This window comes from Hyperoodon ampullatus, assembly GCF_949752795.1.
Source record: "Hyperoodon ampullatus genome assembly, chromosome: 3".
Lineage (NCBI taxonomy): Eukaryota > Metazoa > Chordata > Mammalia > Artiodactyla > Ziphiidae > Hyperoodon > Hyperoodon ampullatus.
Genome location: NC_136916.1, coordinates 112228531 through 112249676, shown reverse-complemented (window position 1 = coordinate 112249676; position 21146 = coordinate 112228531). Strand labels below are relative to the sequence as shown.

At 35.3% G+C, this 21146-nt stretch overlaps 1 protein-coding gene across 1 annotated transcript in view; it reads right to left on the bottom strand.

The window, feature by feature from the left end:
- G2E3 (G2/M-phase specific E3 ubiquitin protein ligase) overlaps nt 1-21146 on the bottom strand; it is a gene marked incomplete at its 3' end in the record, with an annotated part of 47393 nt that overhangs the window by 9122 nt on the left and 17125 nt on the right. The window contains 5 exon segments of the mRNA XM_079700045.1: nt 8212-8384; nt 11894-12075; nt 13909-14216; nt 15148-15277; nt 15384-15508. Of these exon segments, the coding sequence (XP_079556171.1) occupies nt 8212-8384; nt 11894-12075; nt 13909-14216; nt 15148-15277; nt 15384-15508 (918 nt within the window).

Sequence of the window (21146 nt, the reverse complement as noted above, 5' to 3'; positions counted from 1 at the left end):
TAGAACAAAAAATTTCACAATTTGTATGGAAACACAAAAGACCCCGAACAGCCAAAGCAATCTTGAGAAAGAAAAATGGAGCTGGAGGAATCAGGCTCCCTGACTTCAGACTATACTACAAAGCTACAGTAATCAAGACAGTATGGTACTGGCACAAAAACAGAAAGATAGATCAATGGAACAGGATAGAAAGCCAAGAGATAAACCCACGCACATATGGTCACCTTATCTTTGATAAAGGAGGCAGGAATGTACCGTGGAGAAAGGACAGCCTCTTCAATAAGTGGTGCTGGGAAAACTGGACAGGGACTTGTAAAAGTATGAGATTAGATCACTCCCTAACACCATACACAAAAATAAGCTCAAAATGGATTAAAGACCTAAATGCAAGGCCAGAAACTATCAACCTCTTAGAGGAAAACATAGGCAGAACACTCTATGACATAAATCACAGCAAGACCCTTTTTGACCCACCTCCTAGAGAAATGGAAATAAAAACAAAAATTAACAAATGGGACCTAATGAAACTTCAAAGCTTTTGCACAGCAAAGGAAACCATAAACAAGACCAAAAGACAACCCTCAGAATGGGAGAAAATATTTGCAAATGAAGCAACTGACAAAGGATTAATCTACAAAATTTATAAGCAGCTCATGCAGCTCAATAACAAACAAACAACCCAATCCAAAAATGGGCAGAAGTCCTAAATAGACATTTCTCCAAAGAATATATACAGACTGCCAACAAACACATGCAAGAATGCTCAACATCATTAATCATCAGAGAAATGCAAATCAAAACTACAGTGAGATATCACCTCACACCAGTCAGAATGGCCATCATCAAAAAACCTAGAAACGGGGCTTCCCTGGTGGCACAGTGGGTAAGAGTCCGCCTGCCAATGCAGGGTACGTGGGTTCATGTCCCGGTCCAGGAGGATCCCACATGCCGCGGAGCGGCAGGACCCGTGAGCCATGGCCGCTGAGCCTGCGCGTCCGGAGCCTGTGCTCCGCAACGGGAGAGGCCACAACAGTGAGAGGCCCGCGTAACGCAAAAAAAAAAAAAAAGAAAAAAAGAAAAAATCTAGAAACAATAAATGCTGGAGAGGGTGTGGAGAAAAGGGAACACTCTTGCACTGCTGGTGGGAATGTGAATTGGTACAGCCACTATGGAGAACAGTACGGAGGTCCCTTAAAAAACTACAAATAGAACTACCATATGACCCAGCAATCCCACTACTGGGTATATACCCTGAGAAAACCATAATTCAAAAAGAGTCATGTACCAAAATGTTCATTGCAGCTCTATTTACAATAGCCCGGAGATGGAAACAACCTAAGTGTCCATCATCAGATGAATGGATAAAGAAGATGTGGCACATATATACAGTGGAATACTACTCAGCCATAAAAATAAATGAAATTGAGCTATTTGTAATGAGGTGGATAGACCTAGAGTCAGTCATACAGAGTGAAGTAAGTCAGAAAGAGAAAGACAAATACCGTATGCTAACACATATATATGGAATTTAAGAAAAAAAATGTCATGAAGAACCTAGGGGTAAAACAGGAATAAAGACACAGACCTACTTGAGAATGCACTTGAGGATATTCGGAGAGGGAAGGGTAAGCTGTGACAAAGCGAAAGAGAGGCATCGATACACTACCAAATGTAAGGTAGATAGCTAGTGAGAAGCAGCCGCATAGCACAGGGAGATCAGATCGGTGCTCTGTGACCGCCTGGAGGGGTGGGATAGGGAGGGTGGGAGGGAGGGAGACGCAAGAGGTAGGGGATATGGGAACATATGTATAATTGATTCACTTTGTTATAAAGCAGAAACTAACACAGCATTGTGAAGCAATTATACTCCAATAAAGTTGTAAAAAAAAAAGAAAAAAATCCAGGAAATATCAGAAAACCACGACTGTAACTTGATTTTGAAAGACATTAACATTTTATGTTTGCTCAGATTATTTTTAAGAAAATATTCTATTCACTCAACTAAATCTGCCCATTCATCAGTTTCCCTTCTCTCCTTTTACAACAAAAACTATCTGAAACTGCTATCTACCTATTCTGAAATTTTTACTATAGCCTGCATTTTATTTTACTTTCACTATATATGTATCCCTAAAAAATAACTAGTATTGGTTTGCTTGTTTTGAAACTTTCCAATAATGGTACCATACTGTATACTTATTTTTCTCCAATTTGCTTTTTTGAGAGTAATTTTTTCTAATTGTTATATAGTAATAGTTATTACTACATTTAGGAAACTAGTTCTGTCACTTTATTTTGGGCAACTGTACTGAATTACAAAAAATTTTTTTATTCCTTCCTGCCGATTTTTGTATTTTTTAAAAAAATTTCCAATTTACCTTCTATTTAAAAAGTTATACTAATTCTTATTTTTTAAATGGTTACCTCAAAATTTTAATCGGCATATTGGAAATCTAAAGTGAACCAGGTATTTACCCTTTTCCTGAACAACACAAAGACCTGAGAACACTTGCAACTCTGGTAGCTCTCTCTTCCTATGCTACTTAAACATTTTGTTCCACCTTGTATCATAAATCCCCAAAGTAAACATTAATTTTTTGTACAGTCAGTGTTTATTTACTCTAAAATTAACAAATTTCTTTCATTACCATTCCTTCTCACTTGCACACCTCCCTGTTAGTGTCCTTTACCTCTTGTAACCTTGCTACACTCTTTACAGAAGCAGTTCTAAGATTATTTTAGTTGGACAGTCATCTAGACTACCAATGATAATTTTAATTCTTCCAATCCTTAATAACATTCACTTATTCATTTAGTCTTGTTGCTCTACTAGGACCTCTAGCATATTGTAGACATGAAGGGGGTAATTATATGTATCCCAGGCTTGTCATGGCCTTAAGAGGAATGTCTATCACACTTCATTAAGGATAATGTTTGCTGAATCTTTACTAGATAATCTTTATAAGGATATTTCAAATTGTTAGCTTAAAATTATGTATAAATGTTTAAATGCAGCAATTGCTTTTTTCACATGTATAACTGTATGAAGATTGTTTGATTTCTCTCTTTTAATCTATTAGTGGAGTGCACTAAAGCAAGGTTTTTTTTTAATGTTCTACCTGCCTTGCTTCCTTTTATAAACAGTCCTCAGAATTGTTAGTAAATTTTGAGGCCATGTTGCTAGATACAAATATATTCAAGACTGCTGAATCCTAAAGAATTTGTTCTTTTTAACACTATTAGGGTCATTTAAGGACAAGCCTTTTTAAAAAGATTAGAATTTCTTTCTTTTTTTGCTTTAAAGTCATTTATTTGCAATGCAATTTAAGATCCTCTGTTTTTTAATATGAATCTAAGCTATTCACATGTAATTTAATTACCTATATGTTTTCTACCTTATGTTTTCCTTGAACATGTGTTTTTCCTTGCTTGTTTTTATCCCTCTTTTTCTGTTCACTATATGATTAAATGTTTTCTTTATTTCTACCCCCACTCCCATCAAACTGGTTTGGAAGTTACACACTATTCCTGTTATTTTAGAGTTTTCCCTTAAAATATATATACTTGGCTTAACAATCTTAAGGTAATTAATGCTTCCCCACTACTACCTCAAGAATACAAGTTCCTTAAAACAATAAATACAATGTCCATTCTCTTCTTACAGATGAACCTTTAGCTAGTATTTTAATTATTTTAACCATTTCTTACCAAAATTTAGTTGTCTTTTAAATGGCCAATGCTTCTTTTTATTTATTCATGTTTTTTCATTTCTTTGCTTACTCCTGGTGCTTGTATCTTACTTTTTCCTTCTAGGTTCAATTTCTTTCTTCCTTAAGTAGGTATTTTATTAATCTCTCCAGGAAAGAAGTAAACCTGACTCAAAATGTCTTTATTTCCTCCTGTCTCTTGAATGATAACGTAACTAGCTCTGTGAAGTTACTATCTTGGCTGTCTGCTTTCAACGTCGATGTCACTGAAAAAAAGGCATCTGGTATAATTGATGCTCATTTTTACAATAATGTGTTTTTGCTCAGAACACAATTTCATCACAAAGTACACTACACTTCAGCATGTTAAGCCCTGTGAACCTGAAGAACTTCTCAAGCAGCATTTTCTATAATATTGCCCAGCCTCCGTCTCTTTTGTCAAATATATGTGTGGGTGCTCTTATTCGAACTTTCATGACATTTCTTGTTTCAGTCCTTTTCTCTCTTTTCTCTCTTTTTCTCTTCAATGGCCTAGCATTTAACAACCACCAAGTTTCATTTCCATGATCATTTTTGTTTCTGTTTCGTTTTCCTTGTTTTCCTGTTGGTTGCTTGAATATTTTTTTGGATTCCATTTTTATCTATAGTGTTTTGAGTGTATTTCTATGTGCAGATTTTTAAAAAAATGTAATAATTTACTGCTGCCAAAATTTTATCATTTCAAGTATAGAAACATTACTTCCCTTCATGTCCCTTTTGCTGTTTATAATTTCCTAAGTATTTCTTTTATATACATTGTGAACCACATTAGAGAATGTTATAATTTTTGCCTCAGCCATCAAACATAATTTAGTAGACACAAGAGAAGACATGCTTTTATTCTTTTCATTATTCTTTCTTCCTTCCTGATGTTCCAAGATTCCACCTTTAATAATTTGCTTTCTATTTCAAAAAATTCCCATAGGCATTCTTTTAGGGTAGATCTGCTGGTGACAAATTGTTTAGTTTTCCTTCAAATAAGAATGTCTAGACTTCTCTCTGCTGTGATCTTGCTGAGATCCCCAGCTGGTCTGCTTTCATCTCTCTACCTTTCAAAAGTCTTTTTAAGTTTGTTTTATAAACACTGTTCAGGGTTTTTAACTGTACTTATCCGGAAGAATAGAGAGAAGAGTGTCTATTCCACGTTATCCACAACTGGAAGTCTATGACCATTTTTCAACTTAGAAGCAGTATTTGATTCATTTCACATTTTATGTTTGGGGTTTTTTTTTTTTTTCTTTTAAATCACTGTAATAACTTTTTATGTCTCAGTTTGTTCTGTTATTTAAATCCTTGATGTGCTATTCCCAATACTTGCTGTTTAGGATGGTTGTGTTTTGTCTTTTATTGGAACCTCCTCTTCTTTAGCAATGTAACTTTAGCATTCCCATCAGGCTCAGGCTGTAGAAATTTCCCTAAACACTGTTACGTATTTGCTTTTGCCTGGCACTCTATAAGTACTACGAATCCTAAGACCAACTTTGTTAATGTCTTTGGTTCAGATTGGGGTCCATTCAGAATGCCAAACCCAAGTTTGGGGCAAACGGAGGGTTCTAATTTCATATGACATTTAGGGTACCATGGCTTTTTAAAAAAAATAGATCTTTACTGGAGTATAATTACTTCACAATACTGTGTTAGTTTCTGTTGCACAACAAAGTGAATCAGCCATATGCATACACATGTCCCCATATCCCCTCCCTCTTGAGCCTCCCTCCCATCCTCCCTATCCCACCCCTCTAGGTCATCGCAAAGCACTGAGCCAATCTCCCTGTATTATGCTGCAGCTTCCCACCAGCCAATTATTTTACATTCGGTAGTGTATATATGTCGATGCTACTCTCACTTCCCTCCAACTTCACCCTCCTACCCCATGATGAACCTAGTTGCAGGGCAGGAATAAAGAGGTACTATGGCTTTTGATTTCCTTGTTATTTCTGACATCTACAGGACTCTTGAGCTCAGATATATTTAAAATATTGTTTTTTGCTATATGATTTATCTTTCACATAAGAGGAGGGATCAGTCTTCAGCTTCTTTTCTCTTCATCTTGATCTGCCTAACTCCTACTTATAAATCAGGGTTTAATTTAAACACCACTTATACAGATAGGGAAGCCTTTCCTGACAACTAGACTACTCATACCTATAAACACACACACACACAAAATAAATAAACAGCAATGAATTATCTAACTTAGCAATGAGAAAAAATCCATCTGTAGACATGAATTCCTTGGGAAAAAATATTTTGTACCTCTATGTCATTAAGAGATACATTTCAAATAATTTTTTAAATAACTGTATCAAAATTTATAGTATATTTAGATTATTCTGTGTATTAATCTTAATTATGAATGGTAATTCTAACTGTAAGAAAATTTTGCTATGTAAGAGTCTTATAGTCAGAGACACTTGGATACATTTTAAACAGTTATGTAACAGTGTTATTTTAATTACAGTATTAAAAATACATTGGAGGGCTTCCCTGGTGGCTCAGTGATTAAGAGTCCACCTGCTAATGCAGGAGACATGGGTTCGAGCCCTGGTCTGGGAAGATCCCACATTGCTGTGGAGTAGCTGGGCCTGGGTGCTACAACTGCTGAACCTGTGTTCTAGAGCCCATGAGCCACAACTGCTGAGCCCGTGCACTGCAACTGCTGAGGCCCATGCGCCTAGAGCCCATGCTCCACAACAAGAGAAGCCACAGCAATGACAGGCCCGCACACTGCAATGAAGAGTAGCCCCTGCTTGCCACAGCTAGAGAAATCCCGTGTGCAGCAATGAGGACCCAATGCAGCCATAAATAAATAAATAAATATATAAATAAATTAAAAATATATATATATATTGGAAATTATATCCTTTACAACTGTTTAAGCTTATGATGTCATATTAAATTTTAATTTGCAAGAGTGCTAAAGTTCTGTAGAGCTCTAAAAAAAGAATGAGGACCATATACTGTCAAGTAAAAAATGAGGAGGAAAAAGGGTGGACAGTATGTTACTATTTATCTAATAAAAGAAATGAATACACACACACACATATACTCATATATTTATCTGCTATCATTTAAAAAAAATAATGGAAGGATAAACAGTAAAAGCCACTAAAATAATTACCTCATAGGGGATGGAAGGTAGATGTGATAAGGATGAAAGCTATCCTTATCTTAACATAATTTGTATGACAGAGCTGAGTCCTTTCAATGTACTTTCATTATAGATTTGACTTTGGAATCATGCAAACATTTTATATAATTTTAAAATAAAATCAAACTTTAATAAAAGTCAGTAAAAAGAAAAAATAAGATAAAAAATGAAAGTAAAATGTATACCCAGTTAGTAATATAACAAAAAAGAAAATAACTATGCCAAATGGCTTTAAAAAACAGTAATTTGACTGCATAGCCCTAGAACAAAAAGAAATAGAAAAACAAGTTTAACCTATTTTCAATAATGTTATGTTACTGATGATAATGTTGGCATTATTATTCTGTGACTATTATTTATGAAATGTGGAATAAATCAAGGAATTACTTCATACTCTAATTCACCAATGTCTTTGAGAACTGGGATTATGAACATGGGACAAAGAAAAAGTCAAAAATCTTGTAGTAGTGAATTTGAAGTATCAGTAGAAACCTATGATGTATTTTATCTTAAAAAAAAACAAACAAACCAACAAAAACCCCCTATATTTCTTCTTTTAGTCCACTGAAAAGGCCTAGAAACTATGACCAACGTGGCAAAAACAAGCATCCCTAGCATCCAGATTGTGGATTTGAAATACCATTTCCCATTCAAAGAAACAAAGCTCATTAGGCCAGAATGTACAAAAGGAGCATGAAACACCTTGTCATACCATATAGCAAGAAGGCTATCAAAGACCATTAAGGGTCAACATCAAAAGAACTCAAAAGAAACAACATAAAGAGGTTTGTACTGGTTAAAGATGAGACAATCTGAACTTCAGTAAGGATAGCAACTATAACAGTTCTGAATACATTAAATACATAGATTAATGATACTGAAATTTTAAAATCTGCTTGAAAATAAAACTGGAGTCAATAACAAGGGAAGGCTAGCTAAATGAGACTGGCCACCTGTTGGTTGATAACTGTTAGATCTGGGTGGTGATTACATGGTGTATCACTCTGCCTACTTTCATATATATTTTAAATTTCCCACTATTAAAAGAATAGCAGCGTGTGAGGACATAAAAATAATTTTTATTTAGAAAAATTAATTATAAATTGAGATAATGATTATTTTTCCTACCTAAACAGTATATATTTAAGCAATTCTGTGTAGAATGGTAAGAACAGTATTCATCCTTAAGAGGTTAGTTTTAAAGCATTAGTTTAAAATAGCATTTACATTTTATCAAATATATCTCACACTGTAAGACAATTAACCACTTTAAACATGTAATTTGAGAGAATCCTTAACATATGAACAACTTACCTTTCAAAAGGTGTTTGGACTCTCTTAATTACATGATAAACAAGTATGTCTTTTGCCAACATATATTTATCACTTAATGATGTTATAAGTCTTAGGCATCCAATAAGCTCTAGGTAGTTATAATATTCATTTATTAAAGAGTTTAAGTCAGCCACAGTTGCTGCAGTATTTATCTGTAATGAAGAAGAAAATACACCCAGTTTACTCATTTACTTGTGAAAGATAATTACATTTCAAATGACACATTACTTTATACTCAATTCTTGAGTATACCTGGGTGAAGTGAAAGTATACTAAGAATTATTTTCCTAGAATAAATGTCTGATAATCCAGTTTAATAAACACTGTATATTTCTGCCAAAACCTAGGTTTCAAGAAATCTAGACTATAATGCCACTTTAATATAGGAAATTACTTCCATAAAAGGCGGTAACTGACATAAAACAGTTACATAGCACTAGAGAGGCAAGAAAGAGGACCTGCAGAGATTTCATGAAAGGAAGAATAGCCGAGATTTTAGAAAAATGGATACACTCAAGGGTATTTGAGGGAACAGCATAAACAAAGATATACTTAACCATTTATATGCCAGACACTTTCACATAGGTTAGCTCTTGAACAAAGTTACAGAGGGAGAAAGATAAAATTAGGAGGCCAAGTCCATTTGAATGGAAAATCTCCTTGGTATTTCTTTGTTCCAAAAAACTCTTCTTCCAGGTATTCACATGATTCCCTCATTTATTTCAGATCTCTCCTGTGACCTCAGAAGTTTTTCCTGACTACCCTGTTCAAACTACCTTCACACTCTAATAGTTGGGTATATGTTCTCATCCTCCCAAACCCATCACCCTAAGTTTTAGCTGGGCATATAGCCAAACTTACCTTAAAGCTAGTGTGGCCTTATGTGACTAAGAGCTGTCCAATGGGACATGAGTGAAAATGTGTCAAATTTCCCTGCACTCTACTTCCACTTTCTCCCTGTACAGCAAGCTTCAGCTATGAAGACAATATCCTAAATGATTACACAACAAGAGGAAGGAATCCAATTCTCTGGGTGACTTGGTGTATCACAATTGTACCTCTAAAACAGGAGCCATTTCTGTAAAGGCCAGATAGCATTTTACGCTTTGTGGGCCATATGGTGCTTGTCACAACTACTAAACTCCACCACTGTAGTGTAAAAGCAGTCACAGACACATAACAAATGGGTGTGTTTGTGTTCCAATAAAACTTTAAGAAGGCAGCAGGCAAGACTTGGCCTATGGCTATAGTTTGCCAACTCCTACTCTAAAATCTAGATTTTAGAAAAAAATAAATATCTGCTTTTTTTGAGCCATTGTCTTTTGGGTCTCTTTGTTACAGAAGCTTAGCCTATGCTTTAACTTACTATACCCCAAGCATTATCTTGGAAAAGATATCCTTCCTCTTATTCTGTTCTATTTTTATAATATATTTTACTACATGACAGTATATTATATATTTATTTATCTTGTCGTTCCTCTAATATGTAAATTCCAAGAAGGCAGGGGCTTTGTTTAGTTCACTACTTTATCTTCAGTGATAAAATAGTGTGGGATACAGGGACTTCCCTGGTGGTGCAGTAGTTAAGATTCCGCATTCCCAGTGCAGTGGGCCCAGGTTCGATCCCTGGTCAGGGAACTAGATCCCACATGTGTGTTGCAACTAAGAGTTCGCATGCAACAACTAAGGAGCCCACTGGCTGCAACTAAGGAGCCCACCTGTCACAACTAAGACCTGGCAGAACCAAATAAATAATAAAAACAAACAAAAAACCGTATGGGGTACATAGCACCTTGTAGATATGTCTGTTGACTAAATCAGTGAAGGAACACTGGCTAGGAGTACAAAAACTGGAGTTAGTAAAGCCATGAGGAGAGCTCCAAGTGCCCTAATGAAGAACTTGAACTCTGTTCAATAGGCAATGAGAATCCATTAGGATTCCTGAGGAAGGAAGCAATGTGGTCAAACCTGTACTTGTGAAAGAATCATCTTGAAGAAGATGATTAGAATAATATCTTAATTGTTTAAACTTAGATATAACCTGAGTTTGGTATAGTAAGCATACTAGAAATAAGAAGGAAAGGCCACTGTTAGAGACAGATGACTTGACACAAACTGATAAATGGAGTATGGAAGAATGAAAACAACCCTGTCTCCAGAATAACTTGGAAATAAGAAATCTCTTTAAAAGAAAAGGAAAATCAGGCCAAAAACCAAATTCTGGGAAAAAAATTAGTTCTGTCCTAAACATGCTGTGCTCAATTTGGTAGGAAGACCCAGATCTTATCTGGATATAAACATCTAGGGGCTCAAAAATACAGGTCTGGAAATCATCAGATAGGTTATAGATGAGGAGGCTCTTTCCAAATAGTATAGAAGGAGGACTGTTAAGACAACACTGAAAATTACCTAAGTTTTAGAGGTAAGAAGAAGAAGCATTAAAAAAGACAGTAGTAGTCAAAAGTAGGAGGGAGTAGATATTAAAGAAAACAATAGAGATGAATTCAAATACAGTGGTGATTGCAGAAGTCAGAGGAGATGAGGAATTAGAAAAGAAAGGCCTTTGCATGTGGAGATTTAGATCCCTGCATATCAGCAATGAACTAGCTAACTCAGAAGGGTAGTGGTGGGAACAGAAGTCTGACTGTAAGTTAAATGAGTAGGAAAGAGGAAATGGAGACAATGAAGTTAAAGTACATTTTCTCTGGTAAAGAGGAGAAAAGAAAAAATAAATTGAAGGGTTAAAGGGTCAGTTTAAAATATCATTTTAGAATGAGGAGTCTTGGGCAAAATACACAGAATTATTAAAACAACACATTTCCAGGCTTCTTACTTTCTGGTTTAGAAACTTGAGGCTTAACAAGATTAACCCAACATGCCCAAGGTCACATAGCTTATATCAGTTATTTCAAACTAAAATCTGACTTCTGAGCATTTGTTTTTAACCATTAAACTATACTGCCTATTAACTGAGACAATAGATAGAGTAGGCTTAAGTATGGGACAAGTTAAGGGAAGAAAAGTTGAATTGGATTTCATTGTCTCAACTGTTTCATTACTTTCTAAATCAGTAACACATGGGCAATGTTACTTATGATAAGTAAACTGAGTTTGTACAGATAACATGTGTAGTATAGGGCTTAATAAATGGTAACTATTTTGAGGGGAGGAACACTGAGTCTCCCCAACTGTTTCCACAGAGAAGAAATTCAGCCTGGTCTTTCTCTCCACCCATCACTCATATCTCCCTGTAGGAGGAAGGATAAATTTTCTGCTGGTAACCATCCTTTCTTCAGCTCCACCTGACGACAGGAAAGTGCACTTTCATCTGCTCTTGAGCATGCAACAAGGAACCTGCCTTATGCTGTCCCTGGCAGGGCAGATAAATCCATCTAGTTCTGAGGAGTGTTAGCAAGCCATTCTGACCACAGATCTAAGTCACATTATCCAACTGGTTTTATCAACATTAAACATGGCACTTTGATCTCTAGCTGCCTGCCCTTTACATCTGTCTCTTAAATGGTTAACTTTGTTGGTAAACAAAAATAGTGACACCCCTTAACTACTCCACAAAGAGTATTATTCTATTGCACATCCATCATTTATATTCAAATACACCTAGAACATAGTCTACATCTGAACAGACAGGTACATTTCTTACCCTGATTATAATCTGTGCCACATCAAAGTCTGAGACATCGTCTAAAATTGGTTGGGTACTTTCTGGTCCATAAACAAGGCAGTTAAATAAGGTTTTAGAAAAGAAACCAGGTGAAGGACCACCATGAACCAAAGAAATGGCAAGCATTTTGCCAGCTTCATAGTAAAGATTCTCTTTCAGAGCTGTAAATACAGATAAAATATATCAAATACACTTCTTTTATTATTATATAACCATCATATGTAATTGATACATATATAATAAATTAAAAATTAAAAAAATCCAAGCTTTAGACAAATGTAAAATAACCTAATTCATAGAAGGTATAATAATGTATAAAACATAAATTTCAACTAAAATATACAATTTTACAAATCTTTTCCCCTGAATTCAAAGTAACAATCTATTGTAGAAAAATATGTAAATACAGAAAATCTTTTTATAAAATCACCTATAATCCTACCACCATAATAACCAGTGTACACACTTTGGTGTATTTATAATATGTCTCATGTGCATATAAATATATATATAAATAGCTTGACTTCTGTCTTTTTCCACTTACTATATTGTAAATTTTTAAAATATTACTTGAAATTATTCAAATATACAGTTAATGAATGCATTCAAACTAATTTACAGATGTGCTGCAATGTAAACCACCCCCTTATTACTGGCTAGCCCAGTTTCAACTACATGAGACACAATGTTACACTCAACATCTATTTACACATTCTTGTTTATATATCTTTATTAGGATAGATTCCTACATACGGTATTAGCGGTTCAAAGGATATGAACAATTTTAAAGTTGTTGACATACAAAATGGTACAAATTAACTCAACACTATATGCTATCTTACCATATCATCACAATATTTTTCAATGTGTCATTGAAAATGTTTTAGCTACTTTGATAAGTCAAAAAGATATCATGTAAATTTTCCTTTATTTTTTCTAAAAATTAAAAGTAATTTATTAATAAGTAACATTAACAATACCTGAAATAATAATAAAATCTCCTCAACAATAACCTTATATACTACATATTAGTAGTCACATCTTACAGATGAAGAAACTGAGATCCAGAGGGGCTATGCAATTAATCTAGGGAAATAAAGCTACTGAAGTAGATGTGTACAAACTGAACTTAGATTTTGTGACTTAAATTCCATGTACTCTCTCCACTGTACCAAAACTGCCATGAGTTAACATACTGATTACTTGGAGCGTTTTTGTTTTTTTTTTAAAGGGAGTGTAGAATTAAACTGTGTGTACTATACATAGTACTAATGATCCTTGGTAGTTTCTCAATTATTTCAATGATACTTCAGGCAATGGTGAGGAAGTTCTAAAGGAAACATAGAAGGAAGTCAAATGGGATGATATGTCTTCTCACTCTCTCTCAAATTCCTATTACAGCAAAAGCAGTTATAAAAGCTCCTAAAAAAAGAATGCTAGAATTAACCAATGTTTTGAGATGGCTGTTTTAATCACATTAATTCCTTACCAGAAGTAAAGACAGAAAAGTATCATATACATAATTCTGTTAAATAAAAAAAAAACTCTTGAAAGCAAAAGTATGCTAAAAATCTGTTATATATGAACCAAAAAATTATATTATAAAAATCCTAGGTTGTAAAGACACATGCCAACTGCAAATTTCAAATATATGAACAAGAAGAGCTCAAAAACTCATTCATCCCATTTGGCCACTCTATTCAAATGAATTAAAATTAAAATAAAGTACATTTTTAAGAAGTTGTACTTAATTATAGAATCACTTTAAGGAGGATATTGCTATAAAGAAATAAAGGATATTCTAAAATAAAAAATGTTTCACTACAAAATTTATTTTAAAAAACATCACTTCCCCCCTTTTCTGTGATTCTATCATTATTTTAGTAACAAAGTGATTATACATTTTGACAGGTATTGAGTATCAATTCTAACCTGTTATCTCTTTCTTAACACATGGTATATTCAGTATGTACAATAATAATGAAAATAGTTACCTTGAGAATTGAGAGACAAGTTCTTTGACAAGGACCCTTCAAACAACGGTGAGTTCTCAAGTTGCTGCATTAAGAGACTTAGGAATTCTTGCTTTGATCCAGGCTGCTCTTTTCCAAAATGATCATTTTCATTAATATATGCTATTTCAATCGTATATGAAGGATTAAAGTTTTGATTTCTGAATCCATCTAAAGCACTATTCCAGAAATTGGCTTTGTTGATAAATAATCTTTTAGTTTTTTTTTTAATTTGGAATCCTAGCTCTATTATTAGAGTCGAAATATCTCTTCTAAATTTGCTGCCTTGCCTATAAAACATGAATTTAAACATAGAGGTAAGTACTCTAAAGTACTTTACGTGTCATAGCAGTTACACAGCCAAATAAAAAAAGAACAGAAAGTTCTTCCCCAACTCCCACCCAAAAGCAAACAATGGCCGCCAGTGGAACCAAAAAGTTATTTGATAACCTTAGTTCTAAATTCTTGATTCCCTCTACCCAATCTTCTACCAAATTAAAATCACCTAATGTTATACAATTCACTGGATTTAGGTATAAGAGTCAAAAGCTCAAACTCTTACCTCCCTGGACATACTTGCTTAACTGCATCTTTTTTTTTTTTTTCTAACATCTTTATTGGAGTATAATTGCTTTACAATGGTGTGTTAGTTTCTGCTTTTAACTGCATCTTATTTCATGTTCACTAGATCCTTTAAAGATAGAGCAAATGTAATCTCTGCTCACTGTATGAGAGAACTATATTTTTAAGAGATTACATATTTTAAGCAGAATTCACACTCTTTTAAATAGTACTTTTCAGTTTACACTATTAATTGTCAAAGTGTGGCCCCAGACCAGCAACAGCAGCAGCTGCCGCGCCTGGAAACTTGTTAGAAACGCAGCTTCTTAAGCCCCGCAGCAGATAAACAGAATCAGAACCTCTGAGCATGAGGCCAGGCAACCAGTGTCCTAACAAGACCTCCAGACAATCATCTGGACTAACTCAATTGTTCCCTGCCTCAGTTTCTCCATCTGTAATTGGAATTAATGTACTCAAAATAATCCTGTTAGAGGCAATGTCCAAGGATCATCTTTCTACATCAAATTAGGGACTGCAGTTTGAAAAATATCCTTCCAAACTACTCTGAGAACAGCTAATACTCTAAATGTATATAGCTACTTCCCATTATAATTTTCTCAAAACAGAGTTTTATATTTTTCTCCAATTCAAAATACACACCTCAGCAGGTCTTCACGCTGGGCTCCAGGAGACTGTCTGGGTAACTTAGGTGAAGATTCCTCCAACAAACAATCAGTTATTCCCACGTTAGTGTTGGGTAATGTGTGTTTTTTGGCTTTTTGAAAATCGCCTACAGATTTAAAACCCAGTGTTAGTATAATAGGAATATAGGTAGAAACTTTTTAATAATATGCATTTAAATAAAAATGTCTTTATTCAAAATCACAAAATATTACCTGAATTGCAAAGAATACCTCTACATTCCAAACATTCCCAATTTTGTTCCCATGACTGTAGTGAGGAACAGGCTAGATGTGTTCCGCGAGAACCACAACACTGACAGCGCTTTATTTCCCATTTGCTGAGGACATAAAGAGAAGATTATTTCCATGTGGTATTAATTTAGTCTAATTCCGACCATCAGCACCATTGCACACCTCACTGTCCACCTCACACACACAACCAACCCTTTTACCAAAGGAAGGAAAATAAATTAACTGCTTTGATACTGCATTACTTTTTCCTAAAGTAGTTTTTTCCCCCCATTTCACTTATGTTTGTAACTTCCTTCTTTAAATATTCTCTATCTTAAAATACTAAACTAAATATCAGCATGTACATGCACATATACCCAAAGTATGTCTGATACGGAAGAAGCATTCAGTAAATACATTATCTTACCTAAAATACTATCTTTCCCATTCAAGGTGAGGAATTATTTCCTATAATAAGCTTGCTCAGACACCCCAAGTACTGTGCAGCTCAACAGGATCCAGCCTTACTACCTGACCCGCATTCATATTCTCTCTCATCTTTTCCCCTCAATCCCCCACTCCCAATGTTTCCCCACTGTGTTGTGTGACATGTGCCAGTCAGCATTCACATTTTCTGTATGGGTGTGGGTTATAGCGTGCAGCCTCCTCTTTGTTTGGTTATGAATACATCCGTCTGTACAGAAATGGATATACTCCCTGAGTGTGTGCATATGTGGGTGATAAGAGACTTAGCTGCGTAACTTCACCTCTGGTAGGTGTGGGCGAATCTCCCTCTGTGTGGACATGGGTGTGTAGGGGTATGTCCTCTCTGTGTCCCCCTCTCTTCCCCAGATAGTTCTGCCAACTGATGATGAAGAGAAAGAAAGATGACAGCTAACGAGTGCTTATATACCAGGCCCAGTTCTCACCCTTTACATGTAAAGTTTCAGAAGGTTGGAAAAATTTCAGAAGGTTGGGAAAACCAGTTACCTCCGTTTTGAAGAAGAGGAAACCAAAGCATAGAGGGGTAAATTGCTTGCCCAAACAAGTTCACACTGTTAGTAAGTCTCAGAGTGAGGCTTCCAATCCAGTTTACCTGGCTTCAGACCCATGCTCCTAACCACTCCACCATGCTGCCTTTCAGCAAATTACCTTCCTATCACTAGGATGAGAGGGAGTGAGACTGCAAAGAAAGCATTCAGATAGCAGGACTCTGTGTCCTAGGAGAAAAGGCAAAGTAGCTGCCAGAAAGAAAAGGGAATTTGGTAGCAAATGATTAGGTGACCAGAGGTATACAAGAAATATGTATATTAGTTAATCAAAATAGCCTAAAATGAATTTAGAAAATATCATTATTAATGAATATATTGCTTCTTGGAACTCTGAAGTGCTTTATTGTCTACAAAGCACGTTTATATATATTAATCTCATCTCTACCTCAGCACAACCCTTGAGCAGGGTATTATTAGTGTTTACAGATGAATAATCAGGGTCACCAGATCAAGTAACTTAGGCAAGAATACACATTACTTGACATCTTCAATGAGACCTCCACCCTTAATGAATCTTTAGTCTAATGGCAAAGACAAATTTAAATAATGTCAACTCTATTGTAACAAGCACAATGAAGGGAAAATCCAGCCCAGAACACGGAATCGGGAATAGTAAGAACTTCTTAGGGGAAACTTTCCAAAGCCTGCAAGACTTCAGTGAGTCTTCCAAAATAAGTAGTAGCTCACCTAGCCAAATCACTTTCCATAAGAGATAAGGCTCCCAATATTCTGCTCTGCACTTTAAGTTGCAGTTTGTCATATTAATTAAGACTATATAACAGGGATAAAAATTTATCAAAATTTCCTATAAAAATTTCAACAAAATTAGATTTGTTACCTTTTATCCTGCATATTAAAAAATAAAGATACTCTTGATTTCTAATACCCCACACAGTATAGTGTACAGACAAGGCAAAAAACGATTGTTAACATTATAGCCAATGTCTACGGATACTACAAAAGAGTAATCAATAAATTTCAAATGTCAAATAAATTTCAAATGTCAAATCCTTTTTATAGTGATTCAAAACAAACACTGATAGATTAATCTAGTTTCTTAACTTCTAGAACAGTGTCATCCAATAGAAATATAATGTAAATCATGTATGTAATTTAAACTTTCCTAGTAACCAGATTTTAAAAGGTAAAAGAAACAGGTGAAATAAATTCGAGTATTTCCAAAATATAGTCATTTTGTTTGGCAGGTAATCAATTTAAAAAATTATTAACAAGATATTTTAAGGTCTTTTTTTCTTACTGTTATGGGTTGAATTCTGTCACGCCCAGGATTCATATGTTGAACACCTAACACCCAGTACTTCACAATGTGACTGTAGTTGGAGATAGGGCCTTTAAAGCGATAATTAAGATAAAATGAGGCCATATGCGTGGGTCCTAATCCAATATGACTGGTATCCTAATAAGAAAAAAAAATTAAGGCACAGACAGAAGGACACAGCTAGAAGGGAGCCATGTGCAAGCCAAGGAGAGAGACTTCAAAAGAAATCAAACCTGCCAATGCCTTTATCTTGGACATCTAGCGTCTAGGATTCTGAGATGAAAAATTTCTGTTGTTTAAACCACCCGGTTTGTGGTATTTTGTTATGGCAGTCCTAGTAAACTAAGACACATATAAGTCTTCGGTGTGTATTTTACACTTACGACACCTCTCAATTTGGAATAGCCACATTTCAAGTGCTCAATAGCCACCCGTGGTTACTGGCTACCACAGTAGAGCTCTAGAAAACAGAGCCTCATGAAAACACACCACAAAAGTTACAATTATGGCTACTGCAATAATTTCTCTGTAAACAGACGTAAATATACATTTAATAAATATACCTCATCTCAAATTAAAATTTCAAACATCCTAAGAGCAAAAGTACATTTCACTAACTAGAACACCTACTTTCTCAAGCTGAAGGTTTAAAAAAGGACACTAGTAGAAATACAAAAGATCATGAGAGATTACTACAAGCAACTCTATGCTACTAAAACGGACAACCTGGAAAAATGGACAAATTCTTAGAAATGCACAACCTGCCAAGACTGAATCAGGAAGAAATATGAACAGACCAATTACAAGCACTGAAATTGAAACTGTGATTAAAAATCTTCCAACAAACAAAAGCCCAGGACCAGACGGCTTCACATGTGAATTCTATCAAACATTTAGAGAAGAGCTAACACCTATCCTTCTCAAACTCTTCCAAAATATAGCAGAGGGAGGAACACTCCCAAACTCATTCTACGAGGCCACCATCACCCTGATACCAAAACCAGACAAAGATGTCACAAAGAAAGAAAACTACAGGCCAATATCACTGATGAACATAGATGCAAAAATCCTCAACAAAATACTAGCAAACAGAATCCAACAGCACATTAAAAGGATCATACACCATGATCAAGTGGGGTTTATGCCAGGAATGCAAGCATTCTTCAATATACGCAAATCAATCAATATGATACACCATATTAACAAATAGAAGGAGAAAAACCATATGGTCATCTCAATAGATGCAGAGAAAGCTTTTGACAAAATTCAACACCCATTTATGATAAAAAAAAAACCCTGCAGAAGGTAGGCATAGAGGGAACTTTCCTCAACATAATAAAGGCCATATATGACAAAACCACAGCCAACATCGTCCTCAATGGTGAAAAACTGAAACCATTTCCACTAAGATCAGGAACAAGACAAGGCTGCCCACTCTCACCACTATTATTCAAAATAGTTTTGGAAGTTTTAGCCCCAGCAATCAGAGAAGCAAAGGAAATAAAAGGAATCCAAATTGGAAAAGAAGAAGTAAAGCTGTCACTGTTTGCAGATGACATGATACTATACAGAGAGAATCCTAAAGATGCTACCAGAAAACTACTAGAGCTAATCAATGAATTCGGTAAAGTAGCAGGATACAAAATTAATGCACAGAAATCTCTGGCATTCCTATACACTAATGATGAAAAATCTGAAAGGGAAATCAAGAAAACACTCCCATTTACCATGGCAACAAAAAGAATAAAATATCTAGAAATAAACCTACCTAAGGAGACAAAAGACCTGTACGCAGAAAATTATAAGACACTGATGAAAGAAATTAAAGATGATACAAATAGATGGAGAGATATACCATGCTCCTGGATTGGAAGAATCAATATTGTGAAAATGACTCTACTACCCAAAGCAATCTACAGATTCAATGCAATCCCTATCAAACTACCACTGGCATTTTTCACAGAACTAGAACAAAAAATTTCAAAATTTGTTTGGAAAAACAAAAGATCCCAAATAGCCAAAGCAATCTTGAGAACGAAAAACGGAGCTGGAGGAATCAGGCTCCCTGACTTCAGACTATACTACAAAGCTACAGTAATGAAGACAGTATGGTACTGGCACAAAAACAGAAAGATAGATCAATGGAACAGGATAGAAAGCCCAGAGATACACCCACGCACATATGGTCAACTTATCTTTGATAAAGGAGGCAGGAATGTACAGTGGAGAAAGGACAGCCTCTTCAATAAGTGGTGCTGGGAAAACTGGACAGGGACGTGTAAATGTATGAGATTAGATCATTCCCTAACACCATACACAAAAATAAGCTCAAAATGGATTAAAGACCTAAATGTAAGGCCAGGCACCATCAAACTCTTAGAGGAAAACATAGGCAGAACACTGTATGACATAAATCATGGCAAGATCCTTTTGGATCCACCTCCTAGAGAAATGGAAATAAAAACAAAGATCAACAAATGGGACCTAATGAAACTTCAAAGCTTTTGCACAGCAAAGGAAACCATAAACAAGACCAAAAGACAACCCTCAGAATGGGAGAAAATATTTGCAAATGAAGCAACTGACAAAGGATTAATCTCCAAAATTTACAAGCAGCTCATTCAGCTCAATAGCAAAAAAACAAACAACCCAATCCAAAAATGGGCAGAAGACTTAAATAGGCATTTCTCCAAAGAAGATATACAGACTGCCAACAAACACATGAAAGAATGCTCAACATCATTAATCATTAGAGAAATGCAAATCAAAACTACAATGAGATATCATCTCACACCAGTCAGAATGGCCATCATCAAAAAATCTAGAAACAATAAATGCTGGAGAGGGTGTGGAGAAAAGGGAACACTCTTGCACTGCTGGTGGGAATGTGAACTGGTACTGCCACTATGGAGAACAGTATGGAGGTTCCTTAAAAAACTAAAAATAGAACTACCATATGACCCAGCAATCCCACTACTAGGCATATACCCTGAGAAAACCACAATTCAAAAAGAGAGATGTACCAAAATGTTCATTGCAGCTCTATTCACAATAGCCCGGAGATGGAAACAACCTAAATGTCCATCATTGGATGAATGGATAAAGAAGATGTGGCACATATATACAATGGAATATTACTCAGCCATAAAAAGAAATGAAACTGAGCTATTTGTAATGAGGTGGATAGACCTAGAGTCTGTCATACAGAGTGAAGTAAGTCAGAAAGAGAAAGACAAATACCGTATGCTAACACATATATATGGAATCTAAGAAGAAAAAAATGTCATGAAGAACCTAGGGGTAAGACGGGAATAAAGATACAGACCTACTAGAGAATGGACTTGAGGAAATGGGGAGATGGAAGGGTAAGCTGTGACAAAGTGAGAGAGTGGCATGGACATATACACACTACCA